At 45.6% G+C, this 14305-nt stretch overlaps 1 protein-coding gene across 1 annotated transcript; it reads right to left on the reverse strand.

Annotated features, from left to right (window-relative positions):
• Positions 1-1457: 1457 nt before the first annotated feature.
• LOC127045257 (zinc finger and SCAN domain-containing protein 29-like) lies at positions 1458-3579 on the reverse strand. Its single transcript, XM_050941184.1, has 2 exons — positions 3032-3579; positions 1458-1999 (listed from the first exon to the last, which is right to left on the reverse strand). The coding sequence occupies exons 1-2, from the start codon at positions 3552-3554 to the stop codon at positions 1536-1538; spliced, it is 987 nt and encodes a 328-aa protein (XP_050797141.1). The 5' UTR covers positions 3555-3579; the 3' UTR covers positions 1458-1535.
• Positions 3580-14305: the final 10726 nt, after the last annotated feature.

Genomic DNA, 14305 nt, shown 5'->3' on the forward strand with positions numbered 1-14305 from the left:
ATTCCGAGCAGTTTGGCGGCATTGTGATTCTACAGCGCTTTTTCTGCTATATTTGTTATAAATGGATCCTGAGCAGCTGACGACCTTATTGATGAATGTTGCCAGCACATCGCGCATGGCAGTGGAGCTATTCCTTCAGCTACAAAGTGAGAGTGAGAGTGACAGTGACAGTGAGGAGTCAGACGATGATATTGAATTGCCTCACTGTGAAGACAGTAAATTGCTTGTGGCAGTAACAGACGTGCTCAGCTCTGAGGACCGGCGCGTTTGGGCTCGGGAAACCAGCACTCAGTGGTGGGATCAAATCGTCCTGCAATCCTGGGATGACGAGCAGTGGCTGCAGAACTTTCGGATGAGAAAAGCCACTTTCATGGCACTTTGTGCTGAGCTCGCCCCTACCCTGCAGCGCAGGGACACGAGATTGAGAGCTGCCCTGCCAGAGGAGAAGCGGGTGGCTATTGCAATCTGGAATCTGGCAACTCCAGACTGCTTCAGATCGGTGGCGAACCAGTTTGGAGTGGGAAAGTCCACCGTTGGAATGGTGCTGATGCAAGTTTGCACAGCCATTAATCGCACCCTGCTAAGAAGAACCGTGACTCTTGGGAACGTGCAGGACATTGTGGATGGCTTTGCAGAAATGGGGTTCCCTAACTGTGGAGGGGCAATAGATGGGACGCATATTCCTATTCTGGCACCACCCCACCTGGCTTCAGAGTACATTAATCGCAAGGGGTATTTCTCCGTGGTTCTGCAAGCGCTTGTGGATCACCGTGGGCGTTTCACTGACATTTACTCAGGATGTCCTGGAAAGGTGCATGATGCACGCATCTTTAGGAACAGTTCCCTGTTCAGGAGGCTGAGGGCCGGGACTTTTTTCCCAGACCGCAAGATCACAGTAGGGGACGTCGAAATGCCCACTGTGATCCTTGGAGACCCCGCTTACCCCTTAATGCCCTGGTTCATGAAACCATATACAGGGAAGCTTGACAGGAGCAAGGACCGGTTCAACTACAGGCTGAGCCGGTGCAGAATGACTGTGGAGTGTGCTTTTGGCCATTTGAAAGCACGCTGGCACTGTCTTTATGGGAAGCTAGATTTGGTGGAAAGCAGCATCACCGCTGTTATATCCGCGTCCTGTACCCTCCATAATATTTGTGAAGGGAAGGGTGAAAGATTTAGTGAGGAATGGACCTCCGAGGTTCGACGCCTAGAGGATGAGTTTGCTCAGCCAGAGAGCAGGGCTAATAGGGAGGCCCAGGAAAGGGCTTCAAGGATTAGGGATGCTTTAAGGGAGCAATTTGATGCTGAGAGCCAACAGTAATGTTTGATGCATTTGATGTTCTTTGCTTTACCTTGGTGTATAATATTTACCACTTACAGCAATAATATGACGTAGTGAAAAAGAAAAAAAACCTTTATTCAACATACAGTACATAACAGGCAAGGGGCTGGGGTGGTGGACTGTACATTCACAGGTTTGAATATGCCCTATTTTGATCACTATTCAATGTCTGCTGCACTTCAGGATTACTATGCTACAGAATAATGGGGGTGGAGTGAACAGGGTAAGAATTATAATTATCAGGACTGGTAGGTGATCGTACAGGTGTTGGGGGCAGCTGGGGATAATAAGGAACTGGCTGCTGGAGAAAGTTGTTTTGTGGAAATACTGGGGAACAAGGAAGAGGGCTTTGGGAGGGCTGTGGGTTACCACGGTACATATTTGTCTGCATGGCTACAAGAGACTCGAAAGACTGAGTTTGGCGAGCCAGGAGGGTTATCATCTGCTTTGTGGTTTTTTTGGCAGACAATTCCTTTCTCCTGCTTTCTGTTTGCCTCCATTCATGTACACTCTCTCTCCATTCCTGTGTCTTCCTACTTTCTCTGTTGTAGTGGCTCATAACAGATTTGATCAATTCCTCTTTTGATTTTCTAGGATTCCATCTCAAGTTCTGCAACCTACGTGAGGCCGGTGATCCGGCTGCAGTAGTCAAGGTCACTAGAAAAAAGAGAGAGAGAACCATGTAATACACAGAGGCTACATTGTTTATCATCACACGTTGAAGGACTTTTTAGACTTTTGGTAGCATCCTTCTCACATACCTCACATAACACAGAGAGGGCAGGCAAGCTAAGTCATGGCGAGCAATGGGGTGAGTGGTTTTGCCCCTATTTCCCCTTGGGAGTGGGAATTGACCAATGGGTCACTAGGGTTCATCAGCAATGGGTACAGGAGGTAGCTGGTGTCCTGAAGAGGGGACAGTAGTGAACAGGAAGGTGTTGAGCTGCTTGGGGGGGGGGCGGTGTTCTTTGGTCCGCGTTCACGCCGTCCTGCTGGTGAGGGGGGGGAAGCACCGCGGTGCTGGATGCCTGCTTGGAGGGGGGTGCATAACACTGGAGCACACCGCGGAGCTGGATGCCTGCTTGGAGGGGGGGTGGGGAACACCGGAGCACACTGCGGAGCAGGATGCATGCTTGGAGGGAGGGTGGGGAACACAGGAGCACACCGTGGAGCTGGATGCCTGCTTGGAGGCGGGGTGGGGAACACCGGAGCGCACCGCGTGGCTGGCTACGTGCTGGGAGGGGGGGGGTTAAAAACAGAGCGCCATGGGCTGGGGAAACGCGAACCTGGCGCCCTGCACTCAAGTATCCCTAAACTCTCAACAGGGTTTCCTACTGCCAGACATATCACTGCTGCGTGTTACCTGGGAAGAGAGGGAGGGTCTTCTACAGGAATGTGGATACCGCCCTGGCCCCTATGCAGCTTGCCTGTGTGCAGCCATGGTCCCCCCACCCCTCACTGCACAGTGGATCGGACGAGTTAGCCTGACCGGGACAGGGACCACGGTGGCTCTCCTGATCAACTTGAGAAAGCAAATTGCAAACGCTCTTGCTGAAACTTTTCAAGAGATTACTGAGGCAGATTACAGAGACGTGATAGAGCAAATGAATGGGCTATTCCACATTTAGACATGCATGCAGGCAGCCATAACCAAAACCCTTCTCTCCCAAAACATAAACATCTACTTACCCCGAGCACGATCCTCAGCTTCTTCTTCACCATCAAGTTCCAGCTGCTGCGACTGGCTAGCCTCCTCCTGGCTTGAGAAGAGCTCCTGGCTGCATGTGTACTGGGACTCCGGGGTGTCTCCCTCCACGCCAGTAGCCTCACTGTTGCCGTCCTCTACAACCTCCCCCACTTCTCCCTGCTCTGAACTCTCCATCGTGCTCCTAGGATTGGCAGTGGGGTCACACCCAAGTATGGCATCCAGCTCCTGGTAAAAACGGCAGGTCGTGGGGGCAGCTCCTGAGCGGCGATTTCCCTCACAAGCTTTGCAGTAAGCACTCCTCAGCTCTTTAATTTTGACCCTGCACTGCAACGCGTCCCGTTCATGGCCCCTTCTCATCAAGGACTGCGATATCTGCCCATAGGTATCATAATTTCTCCTTCTGGAGCGCAGCTGTGCTTGCACAGCCTCCTCTCCCCAAACACTTATGAGGTCCTGCAGCTCTGCATTGGTCCATGCTGGGGCTCGTTTGGTGCGTGGAGGCATGGTCGCTGAGTGATTGATTGCTTAATTGCACTCCACACCTGGCTAAGCAAACAGGAAGGGGATTTTTAAAATTCCCGGGGCATTTAAAGGAGGGGTCAGGTGAGCCCAGGGCAGTGGAGTTTGCATGATTACCAGAGAGGCTTCTAAGATATGCTGGGATACCTGCTTATGCCACGGAGGTCAATAAAAACGCTGGTGGGTGTCTACACTTGCTGACCAGCGCTGGATCACCAGAGCTGGATCCTCTACACCCGAGGCTCAACCGGGTGTACAGCCAGCGCTGCAAACAGGGAGTTGCAGTGCTGGCCGTGCTGTGCAAGTGTGTACACATCCTAAGTTGCAGTGCTGTAACCCCCTCACCAGCGCTGCAACTCTGTAGTGTAGACAAGGCCTTAGTCTATAAGGTGCCACAGGACTCTTTGCTGCTTTTACAGATCCAGACTAACATGGCTACCCCTCTGATACTGTCTACTTTGATGTACTATGGTGGTGTGGGTGATGGCTCCACTGTTAAAGTTGTGTTGAGTGTTGCATTTACTGGGCCTGATTCTCAGTCTGTTTCTGCAATTGGGGCCACTTTTGTGCTGCCATCATTCCAATGCTGAGCAGGGATTGCCTGTCCACTGTTAAGTTAGAGCACACTCAGTCTTCAGGAAGAGGAGATGAATGAGACTTTTATTAAACTAACAAAATCACCCAAAGCACAGGACCTGGTGGGCTTGAACTACCCAGACATCTGTTGGGAAATAACACAGGGAGGCACAGATTATCCAACAAGTTCTTGGAATGTATTGGAGACACTTTTTTTTGTTTCAGAAGATGGAGAATTGATTTTGACAAATAGGGAAGAACTGGTTGAGAATTTGAAAGCGGAACGCAGCTTAGGTGAAAGTGATCATGAAATGGTAAGAGTTCATGATTCTAAGAAATGGTAGGAGAGGAAAACACCTCGCACATAGAAGATAATGGATTTCAAGAAGGCAGACTTTAGCAGACTCAGGGAGTTGGTAGGTAATGTTCCATAGGAAGTTCAAGGGGAAAACTGTTCAAGAGAGTTGGCAGATTTTCAAACAGATGTTAAGGTTAAAAGAGCAAAGAAAAAAATGGAGATATACCTATCTCCTAGAACTGGAAGGGACCCCGAAGGATCATCAAGTCCAGCCCCCGCCTTCACTGGCAGGACCAAGTACTGATTTTGCCCCAGATCCCTAAGTGGCCCCCTCAAGGACTGAACTCACAACCCTGGGTTTAGCAGGCCAATGCTCAAACCACTGACCTGTCCCTCTCATCCTGGGAAGTATAATAAGAGACCACTCTGGCTTAAGCAGGAGATCTTCAATTATGTGAAACTTAAAGAAGAGTCCTACAAAAAAGTGGAAACCTAGATCCAATTACAAAGGATGAATATAAACAAATAACATAAGTATGTGGGGACAGGCACAAAATGAGATTAAATTAGCTAGAGACATAAAGGGTAACAAGAAAACATTTTACAAATACATTAAAAGCAAGAGGAAGATCAAGGACAAGGTAGGCCCGTTACTCAATGAAGGGGGGAAACAATATAACAGAAAATGTGGAAATGGCAGAAGTACTAAATTACTCCCCTCTTCCCCCCGGAAAGGTTGTTAGCAATTGGACGTCTAACAGTAAATACCCATGAAAATGAAGCAGGATCAGAGGCTAATATAGGGAAAGAACAAGTTAAAAATTACTTACACAAGTTAGATGTCATCAAGTTACCAGGGCCTGCTGAAATACATCCTAGATTACTCAAAGGAGCTGATTCAGGAAATATCTGAGCCATTAGCGATTATCTTAGAAAACTCATGGAAGATGGATGAAATTCTTGAGGACTGGAAAAGGGCAAATATAGTTCCAATCTATAAAAAGGGAGATAAGGACAATCTGGAGAATTATGGAATAGTCAGCAGAACTTCAGTACCTGGAAAGATAATAGAGCAAATAGTTAAGCAATCAATTTGCAAACACCTAGAAGGTAATGTGGTAAATGACAATCAGCATGGATTTGTCCAGAACAAATTGTGTCAGACAAACCAGATAGCTTTCTTTGACAGGGTGACAAGCCTTGTGGATGGGGGGAAGTGGTAGATGTGGTATATCTTGACATTAGTAAGGCTTTTGGTATTGTCTCGCATGACCTTCTTATAAACAAACTAGGGAAATACAACCTAGATGGGGCTACTTTAAGATGGATGTGTAACTGTTTGGAAAACCATTCCCAGAGAGTAATCATCAGTCGTTAACAGTCAAGCTGGAAGGGCATATTGAGTGGGGTCCAACAGGGATCAATATTGGGTCTGGTTCTGTTCAGCATCTTCAGTGATTTAGATAATGGCGTAGAGCAGGGATGGCCAAACTTATTGAACCTCTGAGATGCGTACGACAATCTTCAGAAGTTCAAGAGCTGGGGTGGGCCTGCCCGTGGCTTCACCCCCGCTCCCACTGAGACCCCAAGCCCCAGCAGGCACCTCCCATGGGGTGAAGCCTCAAGATCCCCCTCCCTGCTGGGCAGAAGCTCCTAGGTTTCCCCTCCCAGCTTCAGGGCAGAAGCCCCAAGCTGCCCCTAACAGTCTGGTAGGCGAAGAGTGGTGAGGTATTGGAGGGCTGCACTTTAACGGTAAAAAAAAGCTGCATGTGGCTCACAAGCCATGCTTTGGCCACCCCTGGCATAGAGAGAACACTTATAAAGTTTGCAGATGATACCAAGCTGGGAGGGGTTACAAGTGCTATGGAGGATAGAATTAAAATTCAAAATGATCTGGACAAACTGAAGAAATGGTCTGAAGAAAATAGGATGAAGTTCAGTAAGGACAAATGCGAAGTACTCCACTTAGGAAAGAACAGACAGTTGCAGACATACAAAATGGGAAATGACTGCGTAGGAAGGAATACCACAGAGAGGGGTCTGAGGGTCATAATGGATTACAAACTAAGTATGAGTCAACAGTGTAACATTGCTGCAAAAAAAGGTGAACATCATTTTGGGATGTATTAGCAAGATGTGAGTGGAAGAATTATGTCTCTACTCCACTCTGATTAGACCTCAACTGGAGTATTGTGCCCAGTTCTGGGCGCTACATTTCATGAAAGATGTGGACAAATTGGAGAAAGTCCAGAGAAGAGCAACAAAAATGATTAAAGGTCTAGAAAACATGACTATGAGGGAAAGTTGAACACTTTGGGTTTGTTTAGTCTGGAGAAGGGAAGACTGAGAGGGGACATAAAAGTTTTCAAGTACATAAGAGGTTGTTACCAGGAGGAGGGAAAATTTTTTTTTTGTTAATCTATGAGGATAGGACAAGAAGCAGTGGGCTTTAAATCACAGCAAGGGAGGTTAGGTTGGACATCCCCGTCATTGGCAATTTTTAAGAGCAGATTAGAAAATGTCAGGGATGGTCTAGAGAATATAGTCCTGCCATGAGTGCAGGAGACTGGACTAGATGACCTCTTGTATGATTCTGTGCTCCCCTTCCCCTAGGCTCGGGGAAGCAGAGAATAGCTATAGCACAATGTTCTCTGGTCACACCTCTGATCTGATCCCAGTGTCAGTGATACTTAGACTTCAGTGATTCAGGAGCCAAATTAGTGATCAGCATTACCCAAAAGAGCTGTGGTAGTGTGAATTCATTGTTTCGTTGACTACAGTGCTATATATTCAGTCATACTATGTTTTAATAGCACGTGCTGCAAAGAGCCACAGGAAACACATTAAAGAGCCACTTGAAGGTCATGAGCGTCAGTCTGAGTATGGCTGTCCTAGCGTATAAGTAATGACTGTCACCTTGGTCAGCCCTGGGAATTGAACCAGGAACCTCCAAGTATGAAAGGAGGAGTAAGCTTGAGCAGAAAGACTAAGCCTTGTCTATATTTAAAATAGTGTATAGCTATAATTGCAAACTTTCGTAGACACAATGTATGCTGGAAAAAAGTCCTTTTGCTGGTATAGCTCGTTCCTTGGACAAAATGTGCTACACCAAACTTTGTCAGTGCGACGGTGTCTACACTAGGATTTTTGCCAACATAGCTGTCAGTAAAAAAACAAACAAACAAAAAAACACACCAAAAAACACCCCCCCCTCCTTTCCCCCCCAAACCCTTTATCAACTTTACTGGCAAAGCTTAGAATTCTGGGTTGAGAGCCCAGTGCCTGATGGGGCAAAAATCATTGTCGCAGGTCGTTCTGGGTAAATGTCGTCAGTCATTCCTTCCTCCAGGAAAGCAACGGCAAACGATCATTTTGTGCCCTTTTTCCCTGGATTGCCCTGGCAGACGCCATAGCACGGCAACCATGGAGCCCGTTCAGCTTTTTTTTTTTTTTTTTTTTTTTTTTTTTTTTTACAGTCACCTTATGTGTACTGAATGCCGCGGACAGAGGCGATACTCCAGCGCTACACAGCAGCATTCATTTGCTTTTGCATGATAGCAGAGATGGTTATCAGTCGTTCTGTACCGTCTGCTGCTGGTGTAAACTGGCAATGAGATGACGGTTATCTGTCCTTCTGTACTGTCTGCTGCTATCATGGGTGCCCCTGCCTGAGATCGGCTGGGGGCGCAAAGGCAAAACTGGGAATGACTCCCCAAGTCAATCCCTCCTTTATGGTTTCTAAAAATAGTCCTGCCTAGAATATGGGGCACGTGTACTAGAGAACCAGTGTATCAGAGAGCACAGCTGCTCTGTGTCAGATCCCGCAGAAATGATGAGCTACATGCCATTCACGGGGGGTGTCTCTGCAACAACCCCACCCATTGCTTCCCTCCTCCCCCAACCTTCCTGGGCTACCGTGGCAGTGTCCCCCCCATTTGTGTCATGAAGTTATAAAGAACGCAGGAATAAGAAACAGTGACTTGTTAGTGAAATAAAATGAGGGGGATGCAGCCTCCCGGTGCTATGACAGTCCAGGCAGGACAGAATCTTTTCTTTACACATGAAAGGGAGGGGGCTGATGGAGCTCAGTCCCCAGTTGCTATGATGAGGACGGTTACCAGCTGTTCTGTACCATCTACTGGGAGTGACCGAGAATCATTCCTATTTTCACCCAGGCGCCCCTGGCCAGCCTCACCTGAAGCCAGCCAGGAGCACTCACGGGTTGATAACAAGGACGGCTACCAGTCCTACTGCACCGTCTGCCACTGGGCAGGGGAGAGGAGTGGATACTGCTCTTCACTGCTGCAGCATCGCGTCTACCAGCAGCATTCAGTAGACATAGGGTGACATTGAAAGAAGTCAAGAAATGATTTCTTTCCCTTTTCTTTCATGGTGGGAAGTAAATTGACGATCTATTCCCTGAACCACGCCGAACAATGTGTTTGAACCTACAGGCATTGGGAGCTCAGCCAAGAATGCAAATACTTTTCGGAGACTGCTGGGGACTGTGGGATAGCTGGAGTCCTCAGTACCCCCTCCCTCCCTCCATGAGTGTCCATTTGAGTCTCTGGTTTCCCGTTACGCTTGTCACGCAGCACTGTGTAGCCTGGAGATTTTTTTTTCAAACTCATTGGCATTTCGTCTTCTGTAATAGAGCTTTGATAGAACAGATTTGTTTCCCCATACAGCGATCAGATCCAGTATCTCCCATATGGTCCATGCTGGAGCTCTTTTTGGATTTGGGACTGCATCGCCACCCGTGCTGATCAGAGCTCCACGCTGGGCAAACAGGAAATGAAAATCAAAATTTTGCGGGGCTTTTCCTGTTTACCTGGCCACTGCATCAGAGTTGAGATTGCTGTCCAGAGCGGTCACAGTGGTGCACTGTGGGATACCGCCCAGAGGCCAATACAGTCGATTTGCGGCCACACTAACCCTAATCCGATATGGTAATACCGGTTTTAGTGCTACTCCTCTCTTTGGGGAGGAGTACAGAAACCGATTTAAAGAACCCTTTATATCGATATTAAGGGCCTCGTAGTGTGGACGGGTACAGCGTTAAATCGGTTTAACGCTGCTTAAATTGGTTTAAATGCATAGTGTAGACCAAGCCTTAGCTGAGAGATATAGCAGAGCCATATCCTCTGTAGATTGGGCACAGAGGGGGAAGCATTACAAACACTGAGCAGTGGGTTATATGTGTGTGCCTTTCCTGTTTTAAATCTATCTTTCTTCCTACAGATCACGCTGTATCAGTGCTCCATACTCCTATTGATCTGTTACAAGTTATTAATGAAAACAGGTTCACTTAGGGTGTGAGTGTCTTCCCCCTCCGGCCCCTTGGTTTCAAAAGCACATCATTGATTTTTGGGATTAGGGCAACAATATAAAAAGCCATGCATATACTTTGTCAATATTACACACCATTCCATTCAAGTGAAAAACAACATTGACACATTGCAGAAATACTCCTGTGATGACTAACCACTCTACCTTAAAGTAGAGAAGAATCCTTTCGTACCCAGCACAAACACCAACATTGCAGGTTTGCTGAAGTTCTCAAATCTGTGTTCAGCTGGCAACAAATAAAGGGAATAAACCATAAAATAAAATTGACAATGATAATTTTATGGAGTCTTTTATGTATAGTTTTGTAAATTGGATCTGTTGAAGCATGGCAGAAGAGGAGAATTTAATCTAGAGAAACTGTCTCTTGCTAGACTAGGTTTCCCACCGAAAACTTCCCAAAAATACTCTGAAATCAGATCTGAAAGTTATCAAAAGCCAGGTGGATCTTGGGCAACTCCATTTGTGGGTGTCCAACTCAGTGGGGCCTAATTTTCAGAGAGCACCAAGAACCTGCCTTCGATAAACAAGGCTCTTGTAAGGAGTCTCAGGTTGGGCACCTAAAATCACTGCTTACTTCTGGAAAAGTTAGGCCTAAATCTTTGATTTGCGTATTGAATATTGTATGTTTTAAACCCCTCCTTGCACCCGTTCCTTCCCTCTCACCCCAGTTCCAGACACAGAAAGTATGGATGACATTTAGTCATCAACTAAGAAGTTATTTTATTGAAGTCAGAGTGAGTTTCACTGTCCTTTTCTGGATTAATAGTTTAGTTTTCTCCTGTGTCCTATTCTTTAGAGATGGCAGTGACAAATGAGGAATTAGTTTGTGTACACTTACTTTAGTTTGGGGGAGAGAGGTTCCTATCTTCTCTCAAACTTGATAGACAGCAGTAAGTCAGTCCCTGCAATCTGAAGTGAATTGGGTGCCACTTTCTCTCGTTATCACTTCCTTTTCATGCATGATGGATTCTTTCTCAATACCTACTGTTTTCGATATATCCAGTCCATTGCCCTGGATATAAAACAGCTAAATCAAGTGCAAAATCAAGTTTTCAATAGCAGAGCAGGTGTGAGACTGTTGCCTCATGAACAGTATAACATGGGGCAGTGGCACTCAATCTTTCCAGACTACTGTACCCCTTCCAGGAGTCTGATTTGTCTTGCCTATCCCCAAGTTTCACCTCGCTTAAAAACTACTTGCTTACAAATTCAGACATAAAAATACAAAAGTGTCACAGCACACTGTTACTGAAAAAATGGCTTACTTTCTCATTTTTACCATATAATTATAAAATAAATCAGTTGGTATATAAATATTGTATTTATATAGAACAGTATAAATATTTTATTGTATGAAATTTTAGTTTGTACTGACTTTGCTCGTGCTTTTTTTGTAGCCTGTTGTAAAACCAGGCAAATCTCTATATGAGTTGATGTACCCCATGGAAGACCTCTGCATACCCCCAGGGGTACGTGTACCCATGGTTAAGAACCGCTGGCCTGGGGTAACCTGGAAAACTTTGTTGGCTTGGTTCAGATAGGAAACCTTCACTATCTTAATAGCTCTGGTGCAGTTCTTTGCATTAAAACAAGAAGAGCTCATACTTTTTCTGATCTGCCCCCTGCAGTCAGCAATCTCAATTCTGAAATGGCAGTGCCTGTGGTCTTTGCAGCACCCCATTTCTCCCCCCCCCATCCTCTCCTGTGCACACCAGTAAAAGGTGCTGCTCAGAGATTGCCCACCACTGCCTTTGCCGCTGACTCTTGCGGAAGGGTGATGGTTCTCAAGCTTCATGCTCTCTTTACAATACTTCCAAGGAAGCCCCAGAACACTCAAGACTGGAAGCTGCTAGCTGGCCCTGTTGGATCTTTCCACAAACTGCTGAGACCATGAGAGACATTTCAGCCAGGATGGGAGGGATGTGGTGCATCTCGGACGGAGACAATGTTGAATTTTTCTGTTCCTGGAAAGTTATTTTTTTCCCAAAACTGTTTCATTCATCACGTTTCCCCCTCCACTACACACTTGCTAACATTACAGTTCCCAAATGATACCAGTCATCACTATGCTTTGCCTGCTCTTTTGCAGCAGAAGAGTACGTTGCCCTGTACTGGTGGATACGCAAGATTGTATTTCTGATCTAGCAACAGTGACTTACTTTAAAAAAAAAAAAAAAAAAAAAAAAAAAAAAGAAAAAGGAAAAAAAAAGCCTTTAATAATGAGACTAGACTAGTGTGTGCAGGATGTTTCACTACTTATTGCTTCAAGATGTTCTTTTCTTGACTGGTGCACCTTTTGTAGCTACTTTCAAAGTATGTATTTTTTTTAAAATGTATGATATTTGCTTTTGTTATGAACAGCTGCACCTGCTGCTGTTTAGCTGTGTCTGCTTTAATGGGCACTCTTGTCTTTTGGATTGTCTTTAAAATACCCCCCACAATTTAGAATTAATAAAATACTCCAAACAAGATATATTATTGCAGAACCTAGCAACCTAAAATCATCTACCGAATTATTGAACTGCTATATTAATTTAAAGGACTCCACGGAGTTTGAATTGTTTTGATATTCTTGTGCTCATCTGCTGAGCAGACTAAGGTGGGTTAATAGATAGGAATTTGTAGTGAAGTTGCCTTATGGCATTAAAAGTAAAATCTCTGTAACTGGCTGACATCCCAAGACCACAAGAGGCCTTCAGAGGGGTCTTTTTACAGAGATGTGCGAATTTGAAATATACTAAAACATCCTCTGTGCGAACTGGACACTATATGAAGAATTTGTGATCAGTCCTCCATACAGTTTAGTAGCTGATTTCAGGTGGCAAATAAAAACAATCACAGAGGAAAACCTGTCCTGTGGTAACAATTGGTAATACTATTTTGGTGTGATTTACAAGCGGATATTCTTTCCTAATGCTTTAGGACAGGGGTAGGCAACCTATGGAACGCGTGTCAAAAGTGGCACACGAACTGATTTTTTTCAGTGGTACTCACACTGCACTGGTCCTGGCCACCTGTCCAGGGGGCTCTGCGTTTTAATTTAATTTTAAATGAAGCTTCTTAAACATTTTAAAAACCTTATTTACTTTACATATAACAATAGTTTACTTATATATTATCGACTTTTAGAAAGAGACCTAAAAACATTAAAATGTATTACTGGCATGTGAAACCTTAAATTAAAGTGAATAAATGAAGACTCGGGACACTACTTCTGAAAGGTTGCCGACTCCTGCTTTAGGAAGTGGCCTCCACGCTGTGTTTGACTTCTGAGTTTCAACCTTACAATCTAAATAGACAAGATAGAGAAAGGGAGTAGTGTTATCCTCATCTTACAAATTGGGAACTGAGGCACAGAGAGATCACAGCCCCAATTTTGCAAGTGTATCCAAGAGGACAGACCCTGGAGCCCCACTGACTTTTGACTTCAGTGGGGCTCTCTGCAGGATAGGGGTCTAATAACTTGCCGTGGTTACACACTGAGGGCTTCTGTCAGAATTGAACCCAGATCTGTTGAGTCCTAGTCCAGACTGTTAACCATAAGAACATCCTTCAATGTATATGTATGTATTCCACCATTTTATGCTCTGTCAGTACAGAAATAATTTTTCAGTACCAGTAAGGGTATTGGCTTCCTAATGTCCTCTATCCATTTCATCTGACTCCCCCAGCAGAGGTTCCATTTCCTCTTCCTCTTCTCTTTGCCAGCCCAGCAAAGGATTGGGAGGTTCCCCAAATCCTGGAGTTCTGCATTCTTACTCTTTCTAATCCAGCTCCTGGTTACCTTTTTCAGATGCTGGAGAGTGTATTCTGCTTGTCGATATCAAACCTTTTTGGCTCACTCCCGCACTGTGGAAAAAAGACAAGGTGCTTGGGAAAGAAATCCCACAGATAAGCATTTTTTTTCCTCTACTCTGCTGTAACTTTATGTAGAAGTTGGGTTATTCTGCCTTTGAATGACTAAGAGGGAAATTCCTTTCTGGTTAGAATGTTACTGTAAATTCATTAGATTTTTTTTTTTAAATTCTTGTAGGTTTGTCACTCTCTCAGTTTTTATTGGAATTTGTAGTTTGAATAGTACTAGTAGAAAAAAAAATATAAGTAACTACCTGGGCCTGGGAGAGCCCTCCAGCCCAGGCCCTGCCCCTTCTCTGCCCCCTCCTGCCCCCATTCCACCTCTTCCCTCAAGCCCTTGCTCTGCATCTTTCCAGCTTCCATCCCCTCCCCTGAGTGATACCAGGAGCTGGCAGAGCGGAGTGGGGCAGGCTGGGACCGGTACCAGGCCCCCCGCTAACCCTCCAGGCCGCCCTGGACTCCATATCCTGAAGCGCTGGGCCCCTGGAGCACGGGGCCCAGGGCGGTTGCCCTAGTCTGTCCTATGGAACATGTCCCATTTATAGAATTTTCCCCTTAAGAAAAGCTGTTGAATCTTGAATTGCCTGAATGACTGTGGCTTTCATATCTGCCATGTGTTACTTTATAGAGCTCGTTCTGTATCTAGTTCATTTGTGAA

The sequence above is a fragment of the Gopherus flavomarginatus genome, chromosome 2, assembly GCF_025201925.1.
Source record: "Gopherus flavomarginatus isolate rGopFla2 chromosome 2, rGopFla2.mat.asm, whole genome shotgun sequence".
NCBI classification, from domain to species: domain Eukaryota; kingdom Metazoa; phylum Chordata; order Testudines; family Testudinidae; genus Gopherus; species Gopherus flavomarginatus.